Below are 25064 nucleotides of genomic sequence, written 5' to 3' on the forward strand. Positions count from 1 at the left end.
TGGCACTCACTGCTTCGTCATCCTGGCGTCCTGGAAGGTGACAAAGATCAGGTCCAGACGCTTCAGCCGAACGCGGTTGAGCTCAGCGTTGAACTCGTCAGTCAGCTGCTCCTCCAGCTCACTATAATATTGCTCTGCATCTACCTGGGGCGAGATTTGGCCTTCAGCGCTGGAGAAGCCACAGCTCTAGGAAGGCCTTGCCTGGACAGAGGCCTCCCTCCACTCAGGTGGTAGGCCTGAGGCTTTGGTTCCATTCCCAACTCCCTTCAAAGCCTGGCAAAGAACTCAGGATCCCAGTGGGCTCCAAGATCCCAACTCGAGAACAGGAAAAGGTAGTAACTCTGACATTGGATCCCTGCTCTTAGATCCAGGGAAGGTGAGGCACACCTGGGGATTAGGGGTTGCTTTTTGGACTTGGGCTTGACTCCGGAGGAGTGATAGAATGTGTCTGCAGCATTTTCAGGAAATGGGGATGATTCATTTTCTGGATTGGCTAGAGTTCAGTCCTGCCCTGTGGCCTCCTCCAAGCCATGGTGGTTGGGTGCTAAGATGGAGCGGAGCGCCTTCAAATGTTCCTGTCCTAGCCCTTTGAAAGCCTGAGGCATGGCAGCCTACAGCAGTCTATTGTGTTCTCTCTGGTCCTCCCATCCAAGACTGGAAGTGAGCAAGAGCAAGCCCTCTTGGATCACTCCAGACGGGTATCCAAGAAAGACCTCAGCTCCTCGGTATTATCAACAGGGAGGCAGGGTATGGTGGAAAGGGAGGGAGGAGCTAGGTGCCACAGCACCTGAGCAGATCTGAATAGGGCCGGAGGTACAGAGCCCTGGACAGAGCTGGAGACCCAGGGCCCCAGCCCCTCCTCTGCTGCATCCCTTGATGCCGGGGCCAGGTACCTCTTTGAAGCAGGTCCAGCACTTGCAGAAGCACAGGCGGGAGCAGGGGTGGGTCTTGATCATCACCTTCCCACTCTTCTTGGCCTTGGCAGTGTAGTAGAGCCGGCCCCGCATCGCGTGGCGCCTGTCAGCCGGCAGGCAATGGAAACAAGGATCTTGCGGTTGGGGGCCAGCAGAGCCACATCCTCCCCTTGCACGCCCATCCCAGATCCAGACAGGCCCCGCTGCACTCACCTCTGATCATCTAACTCGATCAGGTTCCTGACGTCATAGCAGAAGTGGACTCTGGTCACTACGCACCCCGGATAGGCCTCACTGTAGCCACAGACATGGATGCTGAGCCAGCCTGTGGTGCTGAGGATGGGCCATCCTACCCCCACGCCCACCCGGAACTACAGCCCCCAGGGCTGAGTGGCTCAGCTGCCCGTGGTCCCTTTTTTTGGAGGGGGGGTCTCCATTCCTTGTTCCTAAAGTCAAATTTCAGAGTTGATCCCTGGTAATCTGAGATTTGCCACCTCCTTCCCGAATGATCCAGAGTAGAGCCAGGGAGCAGACCTGGAAATTGCTGCTCACCAGAGAGAATTAGCTCTTGGGGCTAAGAATTTGGGTCACAAAAGATGCCCCATCATGACCTGCTCTAGATAATTGTGGTCAGGAGCTCGCTGGGCTCTGTGGTTAGAGGAACGAGGGAAAGGAAGAAAATTATACCCCATCACACTCACACCATGCAGGAAAGCCCTTGGCTTCAGAGACCCTACACTGGCCCCAGGGCCTCTTGCATTCTGGAAGGCTAATCCTGAGCCAGGTCCAGGACAGGCTACCACTTGGAGTGTCTCTCGCTCTGGCATCCTACGGAACCTTACTACCAGCATGAAGATCCAGGCAGGGTTACTGGGGGGAAGGTAACCAATGCTTCTGCCCCCTCAATCCACTTACTGAAAATGTTTAATGATGATTTCAGGGTCTTGGATGTCCTTTGGGACATAGGTGATCATTAGGGTCCTTGTGACCTAGGTGGGGAGGGCAAATGGAGAAAGAAGACTGTGTTTACACAGGACTCCTAATGTCTGGGTCTTTGGTGGCTCAGAACTGTCTGGAGTAGGTCTGCTACTCAGCCAGGCTGCCTGGGCCTGTGTCCCCAACTTCAGCAGGCTGTGTGCCATGGGCTGTGGGCAGCTGTGGGCAGCTGAGGGCAGGCATGCTTCATCTCTGTTATTCTCTGGGATCCTGGTGCAGGCCTCCTGCCACAGACAGCTGAGGTCAAGGGAGGGAGAGCCAGAGGCTGCAGACCAGGCCGGGGAGGAAGACCAGAGCTCCGGGAGGAGCAAGGGCTGCTTGTGCTCTTGTGCTAACCAGAGGGCCCCGCCGTTGCTCGGCCCTGCTGCCTCTCCACTGTGCCACGTGAGGTTCACATAGCAGGGCTGTCCCTGACATTAGACTGGGCAGGGGGGTTAGGAGGTGAGTAGACTCTGGGGAGGGGATGGGGAAGCCCCTTAAACTTTACATTTTATTCTGTGAGTGGGAAATGTCTTCCCGGGCCATCCCCTCATGCCTGGTAAATTGAGCTTCAAGAGATGGGAGTCTCAGCAGAAGCTTCTGGTAACAAGAAGGAAACCTGAAGTAGCTGAGTCCAGACTGGTCAAGGGTGCCCAAGCCTCCATGCTTGCAGGCCAAAGCATTCGGGGTAGCCTCTCAGAGGTATGCGGATTTGCATTCTGGGGTGGGTTAGAGTGTATTGGTCCTTTAGGAAGGATGCCATCAAGGGAGGGAGAGGATCCTATTACACTGAAGCTCTGAATGGCTGAGGACAGAGCCCAGATGTTAGTCTGCACCGTCCCCTTTGTCACCAGAGCCAGGACAGCCCAAATACCCCATCCCTTGCTGGTGCTGGTTCTGGTGCTGGTGTGATGCTGGTGCTGGGGCTGGAGCTGGGGCTGGGTCTGGAGTTGTAACTGGTACTGGAGCTGGGGCTGGGCCTGGGATTGGAGCTGGATCTGGGGCTGGGGCTGGGGCAGGGGCTGAGCTGGGCTGGGCCTGGAGTTGGAGCTGGGGCCATATGGGTGTGGGTGCGGGCTTGGGCAGGCAGCGCTGCTGGGCCCACCTGCAGCCCCTCAGCTTCACCTCTACACCCTAAGGGCAGCTGTGCACTTTAAACACGGGGCTGCCAATGTCAGGGAGCAGGTGTGTGAAGAGGTAAGGCCCCAGATGCGCCTCAACCAGTGATGGACAGGTTGTTGGTAGAAAAGTGCCCGACTGCTCCCCTAGGCTGGGAAAACTCTAGGGTGCATGTCCTATCGGACTCCCAGGGCAGTGTGAGCCGCTCCTTGATGGCTCCCTCTTACCTGAACCTTCTTTTCCATCTCACTTCCCCACCCTCTAGAAGTTTTTCCTAGGAGCCACTTTTAGAATAAGTGAACGCTGTGGCAAACCCTTATCTTAGGGCCTGCTTGGGAGCTGGGGTGGGGGTGACCCAAACCAGGACAGTGGGGACATGTGGGCCAGGCCCTGGGGGGCGGGGTCTCTGACCTCAGAACTATGGAAGGGCAAGGAACTTGGACACTCCCCAGCAGGGGGCGCTGAGCACTCAGGATGGAAGCCCCTTGCTGGCCCAGGGGTTTGTTAACCCTTTAGTGGTGGGAGGTGGAGGTCCAGGGGTCTTCAGAGGGGGGTGGGGGCAGCAGGGCACAGGCGTAGGATGCACCTGGGAGCAGCTGTTTACCAACCAGTGTGGAAGTGTTTCCACGGTTTACCGACCAGGAGAGCTGTGCTAGGTGCCAGGTACTGATCCACTGGGCTAAGGGGAAGAGGCTTGCCCTGCTCAGGTGAGACTGCCCCCCACAGGTGTGCAGAATGTGCCCAACTGGGATGCCTCTGAGGGCGGGGAGTGGGGAGGTCCAACGGGGGAGCTTCTGGCTGGGAGGAAACAGTTCTGGGAGTTCTTTCCACTTACTCACCCTGTAGCTCCTCTTGGGCACAAACCCTAAACAGTGATGAGCCATGAAGACGAGGTTAAGGAGGAAGTAGAGGAAGGAGAAGCAGCTGTGCAGCCACAGAACCTTACTCCTGCCAGAAACAAGACACAGGAGGGATGAGAACACCCTTTCCCACCCCATACGGTGCCCCCTGGGCCACCCTCTGGTGCTTCCAGACACTCGGGCACCTTGGAATGGGATGGCCATGGTCAGAAGGGGGTGTCCCACGCCAGGTACTGAAGACTAACATTTATTGGGTACTTCCTATATGCCAGACCCAGGGTGGGTGGGACTTCATGCTTTCTGTACATTCTCTCATGACTCTCATGCCGTATGAAGGGGGCACTGTGACTATCTTCATTTTATCTATAGGAAACTGAGGGTCAAGGTGGCAGGGGACCTGCCCGAGGTCACCTTAGCTGTGGCAGCACTGGGCGGCGGAAGCACTGGGGCTCCTCGCGCTGTATTGTGCTGCTGGCGGCTCCCACTCAGGCTCCCATGGCTGCCCATGTGACCTCTGTGGTGGGGAATGGGGGGGGGGTCATACTCAGGCCCAGAGGGAGGAGGGCCCGGCAGATTCGCTCTGCTTCTCCTGGAGTAGCAAGAGTGGTGGCATTAGGGCTTTGGGGCTCATATGATGCTGTCCCAAGGCATCTGGCCAAGAGGACTGTTCAGAAATAGGGCCCTCCATATTTGGTGCAGTTGGAGAAGAGCAGAGCTGCCTTGCTTCAAAATATCTCCTCACCACTGGTCCCACGGGCATTTCACCTAGCATTCCCTGTCCCTGTCCAGCTGGGTGTCTCACTTCTCCGTTTCTTCAGAGGGGCAGGTTTATGTGGTCTCTCAGGGACACACCAGCTCTCTGCCAATATGGATTGATGGATGTTGAAGGGTTTTTCCTGCCCTATTAAAATTAACATCTTGCCGGGAAGCTGTAGGTACCTTGCACCAGTGGCTGGCCTGGGAGAAGCTGGTGAGCTCTGCTCTGGTACTGGCAGCACCAGGGGAGGAGGTGGCTGGAGGGGGAGGCAGGAGGATGCCACAGCCCCAGTCTGCTGATTTTGGAGCTCGACAGATTGCAGGGTTTGGGGGGCAGAGGGGCAGGGGTGGGGCAGGGGAAGTGGGGCAGGAATGTGTGAAAGCCCACTCACACCTGCTGGACCTGCTGCATCAGCTTTGTCAGGAAGTCGGCCACATGTGGCCGAGACACCCAGGGGGCCTGTTTTCAGCAGGGACCGGCAGGGCCATACCTGGCTCAGTACGCATTGATTTAACCACCAACTGGGTGGGATGCTGTTCAAATCCATGAATCATGTCCAACAGCTGTTCTTCCTCAACAGACCAGAAATGAAGCTTGGGGTGGGCATGCACTGCCCCAGATTCAGGGCCAGCTAATGGCAGAGGTGGGGCATGAAGCCAGGTCATGTGGTTCCTTGGTCCCTTCCACCCCCACTATGGGAATTGGGTCTACGCTTTATTCACTATATGACAGTTGACTTGCACTATTTTGTGGGCAGGAAATAATAGCTTAAGCCTCTATTTCCTACAGAGTCCTTGCCACTTGGGTGCTGGACATATTAAACAAACAGGAACCATCTTTCCAAGTTTTTAGGAGTGGCCAGTTTGTTACCTCTTACAGATCCAGGGACACTGAGGCAACAAGAGTCCTGTCCCGTCAAGAGAATGCAACTTCTGGCCTCCCACTCAGTACACAGGTCCCAAGGAAACCAGGCCTTTCTTATCAGCAAAGCAGTGCCCACATTTCCAACCCGCACGTTGGACCTTCTCTCCCCACCGATGCCCCAGCCTGTAGAACGGGAGGTAAGAGGCGCAGGTACCTACTCTATGGAGACATTGACAATGGTGGTCCGACCAAAGTGGCTACTCCAATCTGGAAGAGAAGAAAGTGGCTGACCTCAAGGCCAGTTTCTTGGCTAAGGTGGGGGGTCGCTCAAATTCAAGGTTGCTGAATGAACGCCTGGGGTCTGGAGACGCTTGCTCACGTCCTGCCCTTCCTTCTCATTCCCCAGAACTTGCCCCCAACTCCCAAAAAAACCAGCAGAGGCCTCCTCTTCTCCCTGGGACTGCTGGTTCAGGCTCTATGGCTGTGCTGTGAGATCAAGTCTTGGTGTGGCATCCCCAGTGCCCAACTGGAGCATGGCAGGCACCAGAAAATGCTCATTGAAGGAGCCTGGGGCCCCGCCATCAGTGGAGGGATGAAACTAGCAAGGCTGTTAACCCTGGCAACCATCACAACAAGAATGTCCCATTGCCTCCTTCAGACAGACTACATCCTTCTAGCAAAGTGTGTTAGTTTGTCAGTTTAGACATCTCTGGATGTTATGAAATGTGCCCAGAAATCCTGCATTAGTATAACATATATATTATATAAAATATAGCCAACACACTAGCTCTTAGGAAGAGAATCTGGAAAGACAGAGGTTGCTTACTCTGGTGGCCATATTTGGTGGCACAGATGTTGGATGCCACCTTGAATTAGCTGAAGCTTACCTGTGGCTGAGGAGAGACAGACATGTGAGGAACCAGGGTACCACTGGCTGCCACCTGGGCATTTGGGGTGCTAAACTATACCACCCAGTTACACAGCCTCCAGCTCTGCCCATCCTCATAGTTCTACATGAAATCCTGTTATTCGCTGAGTGCTATGTGCTAGGCACTGGCCATACTTTCTCTCCCAACCCCCATAGCTGAGGACCCAACGCCCAGGGAGATTGATCTGCTGAATATAAACTGAAATAACTTGCTAGATTGGGCGAAGGTATCTTCTGGGAAGCAGATATGGGTCAAAGTCAGGGAACCAAGATTTTTCTGTCTTTGAAGCCCAAACCAACAATGTCAGCCTGTCAAAAGGACTTGTCCCTTTTATAACAAGTGTAGCAAGACTTCACAGGAGACCAACTTTGCACTTCCAGTGCTGTGTCTGCCCCACTGGAGGTGGAGAAAGATCAAGTGCAGGGATCTTTGCAGTAGATCACATGCCATAAAAAGGCCTAGCAAGCACCTGGCCAATTTCAGACTGAATTACTACCACGTGCCTGCCATGTGTCAGGTCCTGGGCCAAACTTGTTCTCCACTTGGGGGAACTAAAGTTTGGGTTGCCTCAGGTCCCACAATGAATTTTGAGAAGTGGAATTAAATTTTGGATTTCTAGACTACCAAGACCCAAGCTCTGTCCTGCCTACTGGGCTGCCCTTGTAGTGGCCCAGGTCCTGGGCGCACTGAGCTCCACCTACCCAGAACGGTTCCAGTGTAGTTGATGGGCAAGATGATACCCAAGGAGGGGATGCAGAGTATCAGCACAAAGATGATGAGGTGATACTGGAACATGATGTAGGTGCGGGCATCGTCTCCACACTTGCTGATCAGATCCTCATTCCTGGAAGAGACACATAGACAAGGATCGTCCTCAGGGGGCTGATATGGACACAGACTAAGCTGGGTGGGGAGGGGGAGGTTGGGGGGAGGGAAGAGGGAGATTAGGAAGAGAAGATTATCACCCTATGCCCAAGTTTTTATTTTTATTTTTAGAAATATCACCCTTCATCTCAAAGCCTCTATCATGTCTGGAATGTATTTCACTGAATTTCACAGGCATGTCCAAGGCAGAAGCTATTATAGACACACACTTGGGAATCCAGAAGCACTTTTTTTTTTTCAGAAGCACTTTTGAAATCAACCATCCATTCCATCTTTTATTGCTTCCTCATGCATGTTGAGTGCTTGCTATGGGGCGCGCACCAGACAAACCACTAGGGATAGCAAGATGCACCCTATTTCTTTTCTCTTTTAACTTGTAAATTAAAAGGGAATCTTTAAAGTCACAGGGAGATATCACTCCACATTGCCAGATTGGCCAAAATTAGAAAGTCAGACAATACCAAGTGTTGGTGAGGGTGGGGGTGGGGGGCACTGGGAGCTCTCCCACACCCACGGGCACGTAGTCTGGCACCGCCACTTTGGCAAACAGTGGGTATTATCTAAGGAAATTGAATATATGCACTCCCTATGACTTAGCAACTCCCATCTAGTTTTATTTCCAGTAGAAACACATATACATGTGTATCAAGAGACATGTATAAGAACCTCAGATGCCCAGCCCCAAACAACCTAAATGTCTACTGAAGGCAAAAATGGACACAAGAATTGTGAGCCATAGGGGTGCCTGGCTGGCTCAGTCGGTGGAACGTGTGTGACTCTGGATCTTGGGGTTATGAGTTAAGCCCCACATTGGGCATGGAGCCTACTTAAAAAAAAAAGAATTGTGAGATATATATGTATACATATGAGATATACTTATAATGATATAGATAGATAGATAGATGATATATCACATAATATGTAGAATGAAATACTATACAGAGATAAAAATGAATGACCATAATTGAACTTCATAAACACAATATTGAGTGAAAGACCGAGGCACAAACAAATACATACTGAATGTTTTCAGACACGAAGTTCAAAAACAGGCAATACTGAACAATGGAGTTAGAAGTCAGGGTACGGGGCAGCCCTGGTGGCACAGCGGTTTAGCACCGCCTTCAGCCCAGGGCCTGGTCCTGGAGACCTGGGATCGAGTCCCCCATCAGGCTCCCTGCATGGGACCTGCTTCTCCCTCTGCCTATGTCTCTGCCTCTCTCTCTCTGTGTGTATCTCTCATAAATAAATAAATAAAATCTTTAAAAAAAAAAAAGAAGTCAGGGTATGGGTTGCCTTTGGAGAGTGAGGAGTGAGTGGGAGGGGACAGGAAGGGGGGCATTGGGAGGAAGCAGGAGGAGGGCTCCTGGAGTGTTGACAATGTTCTAATCCTTGACCTGCTTTGCTATAACTGAGCTGGACATTGATTTTTTTGTGCGCTCTTCCATATGTGTGTTGTACTTCAAAAAAAAATTTCAAAGTAGCACATGCTTACTATAGAATTTTTGGGAAATAAAAGGAGAAGAAAATCATCCACCTACAATCTCAATCAGTCTAAGATAATGACTGTGAAGCACTTTGGTTCATTGCCTTTAGGTTTTTGTTGTTGTGATGATTTAACTTCGTGACCATAGAATAAACAGCATCGGATGTATTGCTGTGTTGCTCAGCATTTAATCTAAAGCCTTTTCTGAACATTTCACATTTTGTCTTAAATGTCTGCATGGCTGAACAGTGATAACAGTGACAGTGGCACTGACGGAGCACGGGTTCACACTCAGCACCAGGGTGGCCCCGACCCCATTGGTGGGCGAACCAGAGTTTACTCACCCTCACTCCAATCAGGCTTGTAGATTGTGTGCAACTTCTAGCATCCAGTCCAGGATTCAGGTTTATTTTTAAACAATACTATAAAGAGCATATCTTCAAGGCTTTTCAATATTCCCCATTTAGGGAATTATTTAGAGCTCTCGATTTTTTTTTTTTTTAACTGCAAGCAGTTAAAATACTTCCTGGCCTGGACTTGAGAATTAAATCCCAAGAATGGAGTGGGTGGGAACTGGCGAAAAGGCTGGGTGCCAGAGAGCGGCAATGAAGGGAGGGTCCTGCTGCAGGCTGGGGTGCCAAGACCTGGTCACCTGACGGAGTGTGCCTCTGAGGCGGGGGCCGCAGAGAGCCTCTGTCTGATCTCCAGGAGGGAGCAGAGTGGGGCTGGGGGGCCAAGGACACAAGGATTTCCTTCCTGCTCCCCACCCTGGGCTCACTGCTCCGTCTGTCTCCCCATCTCTCTGGGGGGAAGTCAGGCTATCCGCCTTACAGCAGTCTGCCTTACAGCTCCGGGGGAAGCTGTAGTTCTGAGTCTGTCTGGATTCCTCTACTTCATTCTTCCTCTTCTCAACCACAATGTTCCAGCCACCACCCTCTTCCTCACAATAAATCTCCCCTTGGCTCTGATCGCTTCCCTTCCCCTGCCTCTTTCTGGAGACCAACTGTATCCACTGACCTCTCTTCACCTACTCACTCTTCTTCCCCTGGAACCACAACCGGGTTCAAATGCACATGGGCCACTCTGAAATACAAGAAATTCCTCAAGCCTCCATTCCCTGACTTGTTTCCCCTCAAGAGCCACTCAACACCTTCACCCTCCCTCTTCCTGCCTGCCTCCTCCTCTGCCTCTACTTTGTGGACAGCTTACCCTGGAATGGCCCTCCCAATGCAGACCCAAATCACTGCCGTCCACGCCCTCTTCTTACTCTCATTCCACTCACCCCAGAGCTGCGAGCTGCGGGCCACACCCTCCTGGGTCCTCGAAGCCCGTGGCTTCGGTGAGTCCAGGCCCTAGAGATTGCGCCCTCTTCCTCCTGCCCCATCTACACTCTTTTTCAATCTTGCTCGCACAACTTCAATTATGGCCTCACGCACCCACCTCTGGCTCTGACCTTCCTTGGAAGCTTTAACTAACCCTGTTTTTCAATAGCTTGCTGGTCAACTCATGATTTGCCCTAGCCTCTCTCATCCTTCTCCCAATTCCTCATATCTCACCAGCTCCCAGAGTGGCATGGCTATCTTCCCCAGAGACCAGACCCGGATCACTCCTTTTCTAAACCAGTTGAAAGCCAGGTGGAGACCCATAGACTGCAGCCCCATGATCTCTCTCCATCTGTTCCCTCCCTTCGTCAGCACCACTTCTCACCCAGGCACGGGAGAAGCCTCCTCAGGTGCTCACTTTGCCTCTGGACTTTCTCAACTGCCAGTCCCCCCAGCCCATACTTCTGCCTACAAATAGGTTCTCATTCTGAGGATTCTGCTCAAAAAAAAAAAAAAAAAAAAAAAGAAAGAAGAAAGAAAGAAAAGAAAAAGAAAAGAAAGGAATTGGCTCTCTACTGCCTCTAGATCAAAGCCCAGGATTCTCAGCATGGCAGTCGAAATCCTCCGGGCTGATCCTTCCAGCCCAATCTTTTAGCCTCTCTCTTGCCATGTATCCTTGTTTCTAGCCACACCAGACTGAACATTTCTGGATGCTCCCTGCCCATCTCTGCCCCAAACCTTCACTCACAGTGTCCTTTATTTGTGATGGATCCTCCAGGTGGCCTAGTAAGGAAATTCTTCCCATCTTTCAAGGCCTAATACAAAACTTGCTTCTCCTGAACCCCCTATCCCTGGTTGGAATGAATTTCTTCCTTCCCAAATGCTCTTTGGACAGCAATTATAACCTCCCCATTATGAATTATATGTAGTGATTCTCGTTAACATTTGCCTCTCCAACTAGGCTGCCTTGGCTTTGTGCACAGGGGACTCTGGCATCCTTGTCCCTGCTCAGCAAATGTGTCAGGCTATCTTCTAGACACTGCTCTCAAATGCTGCAGGATGCATGGTGCAATAGCCAGCCTTCCTCCCTTCTCGGATGATGTGTTCCCAATGGAGGAAACTTAGGGTGGAATAGGGTAGGGGAAGAGGATCCTCACCCAGAGACACACACAACTGTGCATACCAACCTACCCCTGACCTGCAGATCCAGGTATGCACACCTGAACAGCTGCACACACAGATGTACACCAACGTAGTGATGTGCCTCTTATTATATCATATTTGCACACACACCACAGAGACACATACCACACGAAGTGTTCTATTTTGTGAGCTTGTGCATGCCTTAAAAATTACCAAAGCCAGAGTGCCTGGGTGGCTCTGTTGCTTAAATGTCTGCCTTCAGCCAGGTCATGACCCCAGGGTCCTGGGATTGAGCCCTGTGTTGGGCTTCCTGCTCAGTAGGGAGCCTACTTCTCCCATTCCCTCTGCCCCTCCCCCGGCTCCATCTCTCTCTCGCTCACTCATATTCTTTCAAATATAAAAATAAAATCTTTTTGAAAAAGTTACCATAGCAAAGCCAGAGAAGGTGCCAAGAAATAAACTATTTCCCCTCCACTCCCCCTTACATGTGGCTAGGATCTCTGAACCGCACACAAACTAGCTGTATCACTTCCTAGGGGCTCTGATGAATGACAAAGGAAGACTGGGGTGGAGGGAGGCCCACAAGGCCATGGGGACTACTCCTCCATCAGTAGGGTTGGAGCTCCAACACCAGAGGCCAATGGTCCTGAGCCCAGCTTAGGATCCCCAGGGCTCAGGCCAGGTGCCTTGTGCCCCCTTCAGAAGGTCTGGAGAAAGAGAGGTGCCCTGAGGTGGCTCATGGGGGTACAGTGGGGTCTCAGGGGAAATGTATGAATGAGGCCCTTAACTAGTGGGCCTGGAGGCACACGAAGGAGGAAGTCCTCTGAGCCTTTGCCAAGAATGCAAATTAGCAGGCCCTGTCAGGCCCCTTGCTGCGGTGGCCTCTGAGGGGCAGCTGGGGGGCACCCCAAGGTAGGCACACCAGGCAAGAGAGGGCCCTGAAGGAAGGGTTTCAAAGATGGGCAGGGCAGGATGCATGGGGGATATTTAGGGAGTGCCCGGGAATGGACAGGGCTACGAGGTGGAGGCAGAGCTGTGTGCATGGGCATGAGTGTGTGCACATGTATACACGGACATCCACACAGTGGGGGCAAGGGGCTCTGGAAGGTGCTCAGCTGAAGCAGGGCAGAAGCAGGAGCATGGAGTCAGAATCCTGAAGCATGGGAGAATCAGGAGAAAACAGCTGACCTGGGGTTGGTCTCCTTCCCAAGTGGGGTCTGGCCCTAAAGAGACCCAGGATGCCCGGCAGGCAAGGGGCTGGCCCTCGGTAATCGGAGCTGAGGCAAGAGGAAGTGCGCCTTCTGCCCAGTGTTTTCTTTTCCATTTCAATATGAGGAAAGATGGCCACAAAAATAAAGCAAAGAGCAATGCAGGAAGAATTTCTTTTTCCTAGTGTGGAGGTCATAAAAGCATGTTTCTATGTGTGAGAAAGTGGTCCTCTCCTGAGGGCTGCAGGCCAGGTCCAGTTCTCATTTCCTGCCCCAGGAAGCCCAGAGAGCATCCTCTGTCTGGGCTGGGCTAAGATGGTCAGGGTGCAGGGGTGGGGATTGGGGTGCAAAACTCAGGTCCAGACCTGCAGGGCAGCAGGTGCTACCCCCATCGTCCCCCCTGTAAGGCAGCTGCTGGACAAGCTCAGAAGGTTCGGGCACTTACTTCATGGTGACGGTGTTGAAGAACCAGGAATAGAAGCCCTGGGGAGAAAGGAGAGAACATGTGAGAAAATCCAGGCCCGGGCCCCCCCTCGTTGGCTGTGGGAACCCAGGCCTCCTTCCAGGCAAGAGATGGCAGCGGGAAAGAGCACAGGTCCTGGAAGCAAGTGGGCTCCATCTGGAATCAGCGGTGACCATCCAAGGAGAGGTCTCCCTGGAAGTGAGCTGTGAGTTGACATTCCTGCCACATGGCATTCTGTTACCATGAAATGGGGGCTTCATGGGCCTTGGGCCAGAGGGAGAGAAAGGACCCTTTGTGGGGTGGACGTCAGCTGCTTTCCATCTGTCGCTCCTTGCTTCCTTCCAGAAAATGCCCCCCACCTCGTGCATGCAGCCTGGTACGCTGACCAAGAACTAGGGGTCTTGCCACCAGTGTCAGTTGATGGATGGGAGCATGACCCAAGTGGGGTCAATCAAAATTCTCATAAGGGGATTAGTAAGGGTGTTGTGGGAGGGGGTCTCTCTCTGCCTGAGCTCCTGCACCGTAATGAACACCACGCAGCCCACAGTGGCTTGGTGCCATCTTCAATGTCACGGGCAGGAGCACGTCTGAAAGAAAAAAAAAAGCCCACTCAGAGGAGAGAGGTTGGGAGAGGGGATCCTGGTGGCATTGCTGGACTTCCTGGATCTACCTGTATGCAAAAGTAGCCACTTTTCTCAAATTTCCCCTGATTTAAGCCACATACTGCTGTGGGTTGGTTTTTTTTTTTTTTTTCAACACTAGTTTGAGCTGGGTTTCTTCTCTTATACCTGAGAGTCTGCTTGGTTGTGCACTTCTCTCAGGTCTTGCTGTCTGGAGTCTCTGGGTGGTGGGGAAAGGTAGCCTCAGCCTTGCAGGTGAGGGGAGGCCTAGAGAGGAAGTCTGCTTAGGAAGAGCGTGCATGAGGACGGGGCAGGGGCTTGTGGCCCCAAAAGCCACCAGATCCAGTGGCTGGTTAAGTTGCCCTGGTGCAGGCTTCCTTCTGGGATCCTGTAGGATTCAGCAAAATCTTGGAAAAGGTTGCAACTCTTGATTGACCCGCATCCGATCACAAGCCCATCACAGTAAAACAGGCAGGCCCACTTGGCTGACATTCCCTGGCCCCACACTGATTGGGGAAGGGGTATTTCCCAAAAGGAAGCCATGGGGGTCGGGCTAGCAAGAAACAGAAGGAAGTTCCTTGCTCCCTTTGCTTTAAGGCCCGTTAAGTCCCCTTCCCTGTACTGGGGTTGACTGACAGCCAGATGTCCGCCTCAGGGGGGATCATTTCCCCAATTATGTCCCTCGGAACTAAGGTAAGGACACTCTTTAAAAGCAGGGGGCTCCTGGCTCAGTGGGTTAAGCATCTGACTCTTGATTTCGGCTCGGGTCATGATCTTGGGGTCGTGAGATCGAGCCCCACATCAGGCTCCGCGCTCAGCATGGAGTCTGCTTGGGATTCTCTCCCTCTGCCTCTCCTCTTCTAAAAAAATTAATTAAAAAAAAAAGGACTGACATCGAGGTATGAGTCAGAGCCATGCCAATGGCATTGATTGGGAGAGTCTCCAGGGAAGGGGCAAACTGCTAAATTAAGAACTGGGCTGAAAGTCTGACCACCTGCCCTGCACTGGAGGGTCTTTCTCCACCACCCACCTTTGGGCAAACAGGAGTGATTTATTTAGGGAGCAAGTAGGTTCATTGATAGTCCCTAGTGGTCGTGCACAGTGGAGGATATGCCTTCCTGGTAATCCCTTCCACCCCTTCTACAGCAGGTGCAAAGGTATATACCACACTTGGCACGTGAGTATCATGGAATTCACACAGGACAGGGTAGAGATCATGCGTAGAAGTGTGGTCTACGTGCCTGTGAATATTGCACAGACACAGACGTGTGAGCAAGCCTGTGGAATCGTTGTCTCTTCTCTCACAAAGGACACACATGCTCCCCTACATGTACATCACGGCTATGAAAGGCATAAACCATTCAGAAAACTGAGCAGCTGCACAGGGGGCGTAAGAACAGATGCTGCCTCTCCTCTTGCCCCACCCTGTAGGGAATGGCCACAAGCTCCCAGGAGCCAGCTCAGCTGACCAGAGTGACAGCAGTGAGTTCATTGTACCTCTCTTGGTGGCCCCGCCCTCCTCACTCCCACCACATGGGATAACAACCCCTTTGCTTCCCCCAGGCCACTCTGGCCCGGCTGAGGCTCCAGCATCCTGGCTGTGGTCCTCCAGGGCCACCCCACCCTCCAGAGGCCACCCTGCCTGTCTCATTTCTACCTCTGCAGTTTGACTGCCCTACTGCTGCCATCATGATTTCTCAGAGGTTTTTAAAATAAATTATCTTTTTTTGCCATTGTCCAAAAAAAAAAAAAAATCCCAACCCAAGTAATATTTCTAAAAAGAAACCTGAGAACCACCTTGTAAGGTAGGTGTGACTGTCCTTATTCTATGGAGAGACTCTGAGAGACAAACTTGTCTGAGGCTTGCCCCACAGCTTGGGGCAGATGCTGGCAGGGAATGGGACCCGGTCTCTTGGAGGGATGATGATGGAAGGAATATGGTTCTACTCACTCACTGCCTCCAACAAATACATCTCACATGCTCATTGCATGGAGAGCGGGACTGGGCGCGGAGACAGCGGTGGGCAAGCTCAAGTCAGCGGCTGCTATCACTGGGGGATCAGCAGGCTAGACTGATCTGGAAGGAGAGGTGCTGTTACAGACTGGGTTAAGAGCTCTGACGGAGGGGCACCTGGGTGGCTCAGTGGTCGAGAGTCTGCTTTTGGCTCAGGTTGGGATCCTCGGATCAAGTCCTGCATCGGGCTCCCCACAGGGAGCCTGCTTCTCCCTCTGCCTGTATCTCTGAGTCTCTCATAAATAAATAAATAAAATCTTTTTTTTAAAAAAAAAAAAGCTCTGAAGAAAAAGAATGCATTCTCCACAGGTGGAGAACAAAAGATCTGGACCCACATGGGGAGGATGGGGCTCCTGGGGAAGCGATGCTGGGGCTGAAATCAGAACAAAGGGCCAGTGTGTCAGCCCTGAGAGGGACTACTGGGGAGGGGGACAGGGAAGAGCAGGTGAAGGGCCCTCTGGGGTGGGGGGAGGATGTGGCACCTCTGGGGATCTAAAAGGTGGCCAAAGTGGCCAGGGACGAGGGAGTTGGGAGGAGCAGGACAGACTGGACAGGTGGGCAGGAGACTAAAGCATGAGGCCACGGCGAGGCACCTGCACTTTATCCCAAGAGCACCAGGAAGCCATTGAAGGTTGACACCGGGGAATGTGTGTCCCCAGTCATGGGGATCGCTTTGGATGCAGGTGGAAACAGGTGGGGCAGGATTGGTTAGGCGCCACCCTGGTCATCCAAAAGAGACTGATGGGGGCCTGGCAGGGGGTGTGGGGGGAGAGCTGGAAAGGAACAAGGTTGGGAAAGTGACCACCATACACCTTCCCATATCAACATCTTGGTAATGGACTGGCTGTCCCTGGGGGCCTGGGCCCCATCAAGGGGGTGCACCTGGGTGGGCGGTGGGCAGAGTCTGAGACCAGGGATCTAGGAACAGGTGGGTGGAGGGATATCGTGGCATGTTTTGGACATAACGAATCCCAAATGCCTTTACAATATCCATGTGGAGATCTTTTGAAGGCCACTGGATAGATGTATCTGGAGCCCAGAGGGAGTTTTAGTTGGAGACAAAAAAAATGTAGGAGGGGTCTGCAAAAAGATGGCAGTTGAGGCCGTGAGTATGGGTGACACTGCCCAGGAGAGCGAGGAGGGGGTCTGGGACCAGCTGTGGAGGAGGAGCCCGCAGAGGGGACAGAGAGGAACAGGCGGGTGGCAGAAGGAAACCCAGAGAGTGTGATGTCACAGAGGCAACTGCCAGCGCCTGTTCAAGCAGGGGACAGTCTACAGGGCCAGATGTTTCTGAGAGATCAGATGAAATGAGAACTCAGGCAAGTCCATCAGACTGCATGGGGTGGGACAACCGATGACCTATCTAGGTGGGATGGAGGGGTGGAAGCCCCAGTGACGGGGTCGAGGAGTGAGAGTGAGGAAGTGGAGAGCACAGGTGCAGGCTGCTCTTTTGGTTTTGCTATGATGGGGCAGAGGGAGACAGGCAGGCATGGGCTGTGGTAGGGCCATGACTGTCCCCGCCACCATCTGTAACACCCCGGCTCTGCCCCAGGACGGGGTAGTGCCTTCCCTGCCCCTTTGGGAGTTCGTCCACTGACCACTATCCTTTATTTATTTATTTATTTATTTATTTATTTATTTATTTATTGATTTATTTTATTTTATTTATTTTTTATTTTAATTTTTTTTTACTGACCACTATCCTATGGGCATCTGTCTGGGCGTGTCTCACCCAGGGAGAAAGCCCCATGAGGCAGGACTTGCTACATTCTGTCCCCTGCCCGGTCCCCAGACCAGTGTGGCTCAGAGCAGGTGCACCATGGCAACCAGCTAAGCAAATGGACAAGCTCGGGTGTGGGACTGGCGTCCGACAGGCAAGAGAAGGAAGAGGAGATGGGGCTCCACCGAGCAGAGTTGGGTGGCAGGAGGTTAAGGGAATCCCTGCCTGATGTGAGGGATTTCCTATGTACAGGGGGAGGTGAGTCCTTGGCTCAGAGTGGGGGCTGTGATGAGGGTTAGAGACTTGAGAAGAGAGGGAAAATTAGTTTTAAAAATCCTTTTAAAGTATTAAAATTAAAAATATATATATTAAAATTAAGGAACTCTTGCTTGGCACCCTAGGATGTAGGAATGGTTAATAGCTCCATCTTTCCAATGGGGAAACTGAGGCCTGGCAAGGCTGAGGGATGCATCCACAGTCGCGTTGCCAGGTTGAGTGTAGCTGGCTGCAAAGCCCCTGAGTATAATAGGCCCACTTCTGCCTGCATACGGCAGGGCTGCCGCCCGGAGCCAGGAACCCCCTGGGCCTAGGCCCACCCTAGCACTCACCTTGTCCTTGTGTTCCATCTCTAGGGAAATATCTGAGGGAGACGTCTTCTCACTCTGCTCCCCGTAGATCAGCGAAGTCAAGCTGCAGCCAGGAAAAGCAGTGAGCAAGGAGGCGGGAAAGGAGAGAAAAGGCCTCAGGCTTTGCTGTCACTCCGGCTTCCCGGCCAAGAGCTGTGGGACCCTCCTGCCCGGTACCAGACACGCCTCAGCTAGTATGCCAAGCACACAGCTCTGGGGACAGACAGTAATCACTCCTGTTGCCAGGTGCCCAATGTATCTTGGGAGTCACAGGATCGAGAAAGTCTGAGATCTGAGAAAGAAGTGGCCTCGTGTCCAGAGACGATGGCCCCTCCCACCAAGTTCTCTTCCTACAACAAGGGTCAGAGCAGGGGCAGGAGTTGGTGCCAGGAAGACACCCGCTGTGTCCTGATGGTGGCGGCACATCCCCCAGGGGAGCAGACTTGTCCTGACCCTCAGCCTCCCCTCACCTGTCATTGTGTATCAGCAGAGCCAAGCGCCCGTAGTCCCACGCAGCTTTCCGGAGGAAGGAGTAAACCAAAATGATGACCTACAGGGCAGGGAAGTGGGGGGAGAGATAGGCCTTCTGTGTGGCTGGCTTCTGCATCCCCATGGGGGAGACCCTGTCCCCCAGGTTCCCAGGAGCAACCTGGGCTCCCCCACAAGGTGGCCAGCTCTGTTAGGGTAGAGGCCATGCCTTGTCTCAACTCTTGGATGCCCAGCACCCAGCAGCTTCCCAGCACAGAGTGGATTCTCAGAGTTTGCCGAATAAAGGCATCAGTGTCAGGTTTGGAACTATCCAACAAGAACATTCCGTGAAGAAATCAGCAAGGGGAGAGAGAAGGGAGGCCAAGGGCACTGGCTAGGTGGGCCTCTGGACAGTGGCGCATGGAGGGGAATCTTAGGAATCTGTCTATTCCTGCGGTCCCCTCTTCCCGGGGCTGCCCGGGATGTGACTGACATTCAGAGGTCCCCACCACCAGGGCTGGCATGCACTTGGAGAGCTGAGACCCCCCCAGCGTCACTTGTGACAGTTGGCCGGTGTGCCCCTCCCTGCCTCCCTGCCCACCACAGAGCCCAGGACTTACCACCCACAAGAAGATGTTGAGGATGAGCACGGTGGGGATGCCCCCAAAGGCCTGCCCCTGCAGGACAGTGCTCCGAGATTGGAAACATTCATCCGTTATGTTCCGTGTCTTTTCTACCATATTCAGGTTGCTCAGTGGGACAGCCATCCTGGGGGCTCCCTGGTGACAAAAGGGATGCTCAGATCAGACAACAGAAGCCCTCTCACTCTGTAAATGCAGAAGCCCGCCAGGGTGATGGGGCAAGGTGTACCCAGTACCCATCAGACCCAGGGCCCACAGCCAGCAGTTCCCTCAAACCCACCCAGGGCCACGATGGAAGAAGAGCCCGGATCCCCTGGGAGAGTTTTTATTTTGTACCATTTGCTCCCTTGACCAAAAGAGTTGGCAAAAGCACATCCAAATGGATCTTCTTATTTCTACCTTTGTGAAATCTTTCTTGCATATAAATAAACAGACTTCACAAAGGCAGGTAGGACCCCAGAGTAGAAGTATTCAATTTGGAGAACAGAGCTGCATTTGTGGGATGCCCATTCAGACAGGGTCTGATATCCTGTGATTCTCTGATCCAGTTTCTAGGAAAGGAAGGTTCCTAGGACAGAATGAGGTAAAGCTGCAAAGCGCCCAACACATAGCAGTGCCTCAGTAAATGTCACTATCTTAATGTCGAACGGGAACCAGAGAGATCAGCAGCTTGCCCAGGGACCTGAGCCAATCCATTGAGGGCTCATGGTCATGGGCATCAATATTCTCCAGACTTGGGGAAGAATGGGAAGCACAGATGAAAACAGGAAGTGACTGGTAGCTGCTTGAGATTATCTGCGAAGTCGTTCTGGTTTTAAAAGATCATTTGTTTTGGCTCCAGACCTCATCTCACTCTAGGAACTCTTTACTTTTCATCCAAGAAAAGTAGGCTTATTCATTCATTCCTTCATTCCACAAGTATTTAGGCAACAGCTGCCTTGTGCGAGACTGATGCTGGTGATGCATCAGTGAACAAAGGTCAAAGAGAAACCCCTCTCTTGCAGGATCCTGGTGGGGGAGAAGCAGTACAGGGGTGAGGGCGAGCTTAGAATGGAAAAGAGGCCTGGGAAGGCCTCACTGGGAGGATGACATTTGGACAAAAACCTGAAGAGGGAGCAAACCCCACAGCAGGCACAGCAAAAGGCCTGGGTGTATAAGCCGCCTGGAGTGTTGAAGAAGGGCAAACAGGCCAATATGGCTGGATAGGGGAGAATGAACAGGATGGAGCTCCTGCTCCAAGGAGTGGCACAAAATGACTTAAGTATTACAGGGATCGCTCTGACCTGTGGTTTGAAGATAAATGGGGGAGGGCAAGCAGACAAGTAAAAACAGAGAGGTAATTAGGAGGAATCTGTAGCAAGCCAGGCAAGAGGTAACCAAAGCCAGGACTGGGATAGAAGCAGAGGAGGTGGTGAGAAGTGCTCAGATTTTGGAAGTATTTTGAAGGCGAAGCCAAGATTTGCTGATAGAAGGGATGGTGGGCGGTGGGGCAAAAAGAGAGGAGTCTAGGATGACTCTGAGGTTTCTGGGCCCAGGAACTGGAAGAGGGGAGGTGCCGTTATTGGGTGCAACAGCCAAATAGTGCACGGTAGGGGGTGGTCAGGAGCTGGGTACTGGGCATGCTAAGTGGATATGCCACGTGGGTGGCTGGATACGTGAGTCTGCGGCTCAAAGGGGGCTCAGGAGACATAAATGTGAGAGTCACCAGCAGACAGATGACTCTTAGTGGCATAGGACTGGATCACCAAAGGAGTGAGCACATGGTGAGGCTCAAAGTCTGAGCCTTGGGATGCTCCATCACAGGGAGGTGAGGTAGGTGAGGAGGAAACAGGAACCAGACTAGACGAGCAGCCATCGAGGAGGGAGGAATAATGGGAAAGGGTGGTGTCGTGGAAGCTAAGTAAAATGTCTCCAGGAGAACAAAGGGACCAGTTGTAACGATGTGGTCACATACGATGACAATTGAGAATTAGCCATAGGTAAAGCAATGTGGAGGTTTAGTCAGTGGCCTTGCTGGAACAGGTGTGAGAGAGGAGGATGCCAGGAGATGTGGAGCCAGTGGGTGTGAATGATTCCTTCGAAAAGGAGTAAGAGTTTGGAAGTGGTTATAATGGGAGAAGCAGCAGTATGTGGCATGCCAATGGGAATGGTCCAGTAGAAAATTAAAAGCTGGTGATGTGGGAGAGATGGGGCATTGCTGGAGCAATGTGAGGACGTGGGAAGGGCTGGGAACCGGCTCACAAGTGGAGAAGCTGGCCTTGGCCCAGAGCTGGATACTGACCGACAGCAGCAGGAGAGAGGCAGGTGCACAGGTGGAGCTCGTGGGCGTGCCCTCCCACGGCTTCTATTTCTCAGCCTCAGAGGGAACAAGGTCTCAAAGGTGACTGTGCAATGCTGGTGGTGGGCAGATGTGGGATGTTTGAGCACAGGATAAAGGCAGAAATAGAAGTCTAGACGAGTGATGGAGTGAATGGATTTCAGGAATGTGGTAAGACTGCCAGGCAGCACGAAGGGTCCACTGAGGTTCATGGTCTTGAATTTATAGCCAGAGCAGCCAACTCATCAGGCATTTCTGCCAGCTGTGCTCATCTGGGTGGCTACAGGTGTGGAAGAGGCAGACAGCTCGACCTAACCAGGCTAGAGGTTTTCCCAGGTAAGTATGAGAATAAGAGAGTTGGAACTATATATGAGGGAGTAGTTTTAATGACTGGCCAGGAGAGAAAGGAGACGAGATGGGCGAGGGATGGTGACAGGTGTCAGAGGTCCAGGGAGGTGGAACTGTGGAGCATAACAGACTGTGAGCTGACAGGGAAACAAGCTGTTAGAAGGGATTGGTTACAGATAGTCAGAAGGTCTGGGGCATGACCATGGAATGAATGGGGGAGTGGTGTCAAGGAACTGAGAGGCTGGAATGTCCTTTGTAGATACGTGGATACGGAAATCTGTAAGAATGGAGACTAGACGAATACTGGTGTGACAGTGAGGCAGGAGCTGAACTCTTCTGGGAAGGAGGAGACTGACCTGGTGATGCTTCAGGATAGTTGGTGCCTGTACCAACTCCCCTGTACCAACGACGGGGAGTGGGATGTTCAGGCTGATACCTTAGGTCCAAGGAGCCAGGAGGAAGGAGGAAGGAAAAAGACTCTGGAAATCACAAAGAGGAGCAAGGAAGATGTCTCTCCCATCCCCTGGCCTGAGAGGGTGGTAAGGGAAGTCCTGTCCTAGGGAGTCTCAGGTTCCAGTTTCCGGTGAGCAGGTGAGGTGCTGCAGGACCCAGGGGTGTTTCTGGGCATCGTGGGCTCTGTGGCACTGAATCCCAGTTCCAATGCTCACTGGCCACCTTGAGGAAGCTACTTATGGTCTCCCTGACTCATTTATTCATCTGTAAAAGGGGGGTGGTGTTCGTAACTAGTACCCCCTTCACAGTGCTGTCAAGAGGGATAAGTGGTTTAAGATTCATCAGTCATGGAGGGCAGCCCCGTGGCTCAGCAGTTTAACGCCGCCTTCAGCCCAGGGCCTGATCCTGGGGACCCGGGTCGAGTCCCATGTCAGGCTCTCTGGATGGAGCCTGCTTCTCCCTCTGCCTCTCTCTCTCTCTGTGTGTGTGTCTCTCATGAATAAATAAATACAATCTTAAAAAAAAAAAAAAAGATTTGTCAGTCATGGAGAACAATGCCTGGAACACAGAAGTACCACGTAGGCGCTTGTCGAATGAAAAGCAGACCCAGAGCTGAGGGGGGAGGGGGGCGGACAGAGGAACGCTGTCCAGAGTTGGAGAAGCTTGGGGGATGAGGATGGAGAGAGGAATAAAGGTGAAGGTGCTGGTGTGCCGGACACAGGAGGTGGCCTGGAGGTCTGGGGCTCCCCGTGCGGACTCACAGAAATAATACAACACAAGAGCCCACCCCCTGCCGGTCAGATTAGCCTCTAGCTGGAGTGGGGAGCCTCTGGCCTATGTTTTTCTGCTCCTCTTTCGGCCTCGGCTGCCCACGGTTTTATCACCCCAGGTCACTGCTTAGCTCAGGCACACAAGCATGCTCAGCTGAATGTAAACTCATAATGGTTTACACTGAACACAGTACCTTTATTTGTTTATTTTTTAAGATTTTATTTATTTATTCATGAGAGACACAGAGAGAGAGGCAGAGACACAGGCAGAGGGAGAAGCAGGCTCCATGCGGGGAGCCCGACGTGGGACTCGATCCTGGAACTCGAGGATCAGGCCCTGGGCTGAAGGCAGGCGCTAAGCCGCTGAGCACCCGGGTGTCCCCGAACACAGCACCTTTAAACGCGGAGCCGCCGGGCAGAGAAGCCCGAGGACCACCGCGGCAGCGAGCTGCAGTTCTGCCGGCGGCCACTGGGGGAGCCCGCGCGAAGGGAGCGGCCGGGGCGGCGCGTGCGCGCTCGGGAGGCCGGGGGTGGGCGCGGGCCCTCACCTGGGGCACTTCTGCAGGGAGGGGCCGAGGCGGGCCGGGGGCTCCGCGCACCTGCGCGGCAGCTGCAGAACGGCACAGGCGGTGCAGGGACCGCCGGACCCAGGGGCCCAGGCCGCGTTCACGCGGCGTCATCCCTCAGGGCGCCCCGCCTCGCCTTTAGGCTCCGGATCCTCAGCCTTCATCACGGGCGTGTTTTGCAAATAGCTTTTCTCGGCCTGTGCCTCTTTTCGTTTCCTTCGTGCTATCTCAGGGGCGCTACAGTTTCGGATTTTGACAAAGCCCAGTTTAACAAGCTGTCTTAATATGGACCGGGCTTTGGCATGGTGTCTACGAAATCTTAGCCTACCCCGAAGTCTTATTAAAGATTTTCACCCTGGGGCGCCTGGGTGGCTCGGGTCGTGATCCCGGGGCCCTGGGATCCAGTCCCGGGCATCTGGCTCCGCCAGGGAGCCTGCTTCTCCCTCTGCCTGTGTCTCTGCCTCTGTGTGTGTGTCTCTCATGAATGAATAAATAAAATCTTAAAATAAGAATACAGATTTTCTCCATTTTCTTCTGAAAAATCATACAGTTTTAGCTCTGACACTAAAGTTGAGGATGCATTTTGAGTTAGTTTGCACTGAACGGGAGGTAAGGGACTAAGTTCATCTTTCAGCATGTGGCTATCTGGCTACCCAGCACCCTTTGCTGGATTCTCTTCTTTCTAAAAGGAGGGGATGGCTGGGAAGCCCCAGTCAGGGCTATCTGGGGGACAGGAGCCAGGCCAGGAATGTGAAAGTGCTTGGTGGCCTGCAGCACATCCAAAAGAATGTGCAACTTATTATTTAGCTAATCCTGTGCATGATGAGGGAAGGGGAGAGGTCCTGGGCTGGGAAGAGCTCTGGCTTCCATCTGGCTCTAAGGAGGTCTGAGTCCTGGATGCTGCTCTTTTCTGCTCAGCTCCCACACATTCATTCACTTCTTCCAAAAGTGCCCCCCTTCCTCCTTTCCTCGTCTTTCCTTCTTTCCTTCCTTCCACAAAGAAGGGCTGAGTACCTACCATGCACCAGGCATCCTGCCAAGCTCTGGGGGCCTGGCAGACCTGGTTCCCACCCATAGGTGGCTCCCAGACTCACTGGGGAGACACGTAAGCATGCTAGGCACATGTCGCCACACACTCCAGCACACCTTGATAGCTCAGGTAAACACAGGGGCCAATGGGGTGGGCCTGCCTCGAGTAGTCAGAGAAGCCTTCTGCCTGGAAGTGACCTCCAGGCTGAAATGTGAGGAGGTGGGATCCGCACAGTGTGGTGGGCAGCATGGACAGAGGGAACCACATGGGCCGAGACCCAGAGGAGGCACAGAGCGTGGTGCTTTGGGGAATGTGAAAATGAAAAGTCATGGCTAGAGTGTAGGATGGATCACTGGTGTGTTCTTTTGTTTGTGCATTTATTCATTCAACAGGAATTCCTGGTGTATCTACTCTTGCCAGGCCCTGGGCGGGCCCAGGAAGTACAAATGTGAAGTCTTCTTCAGGAGGTTCCCATCCTTTTGGATTTGGGGAGAGGACTGCTGTTGGGAGAGTGGGGCCCCAGCAGCAGTTTTGCGTGGGAGGGTCTCTAGATACAAGGAGCAAGC

At 52.9% G+C, this 25064-nt stretch overlaps 1 protein-coding gene across 2 annotated transcripts in view; it reads right to left on the minus strand.

Annotated features, from left to right (window-relative positions):
• TMEM63C (transmembrane protein 63C) overlaps nt 1–25064 on the minus strand; it is a 69303-nt gene that overhangs the window by 18021 nt on the left and 26218 nt on the right. For both annotated transcript variants that reach the window (XM_055304343.1, XM_055304342.1), the window contains 11 exons: nt 18994–19152; nt 18376–18455; nt 17888–17969; nt 12908–12945; nt 7120–7262; nt 5708–5756; nt 3848–3956; nt 1830–1903; nt 1128–1208; nt 894–1017; nt 11–144 (listed from right to left, as the gene is read on the minus strand). In XM_055304343.1, the coding sequence (XP_055160318.1) occupies nt 11–144; nt 894–1017; nt 1128–1208; nt 1830–1903; nt 3848–3956; nt 5708–5756; nt 7120–7262; nt 12908–12945; nt 17888–17969; nt 18376–18455; nt 18994–19140 (1061 nt within the window). In that variant the 5' untranslated portion in view covers nt 19141–19152. The remainder of the gene's footprint in view (nt 1–10; nt 145–893; nt 1018–1127; nt 1209–1829; nt 1904–3847; nt 3957–5707; nt 5757–7119; nt 7263–12907; nt 12946–17887; nt 17970–18375; nt 18456–18993; nt 19153–25064) is intronic.

The sequence above is a fragment of the Nyctereutes procyonoides genome, unplaced genomic scaffold (assembly GCF_905146905.1).
Source record: "Nyctereutes procyonoides isolate TBG_1078 unplaced genomic scaffold, NYPRO_anot_genome, whole genome shotgun sequence".
NCBI classification, from domain to species: Eukaryota; Metazoa; Chordata; class Mammalia; order Carnivora; family Canidae; genus Nyctereutes; species Nyctereutes procyonoides.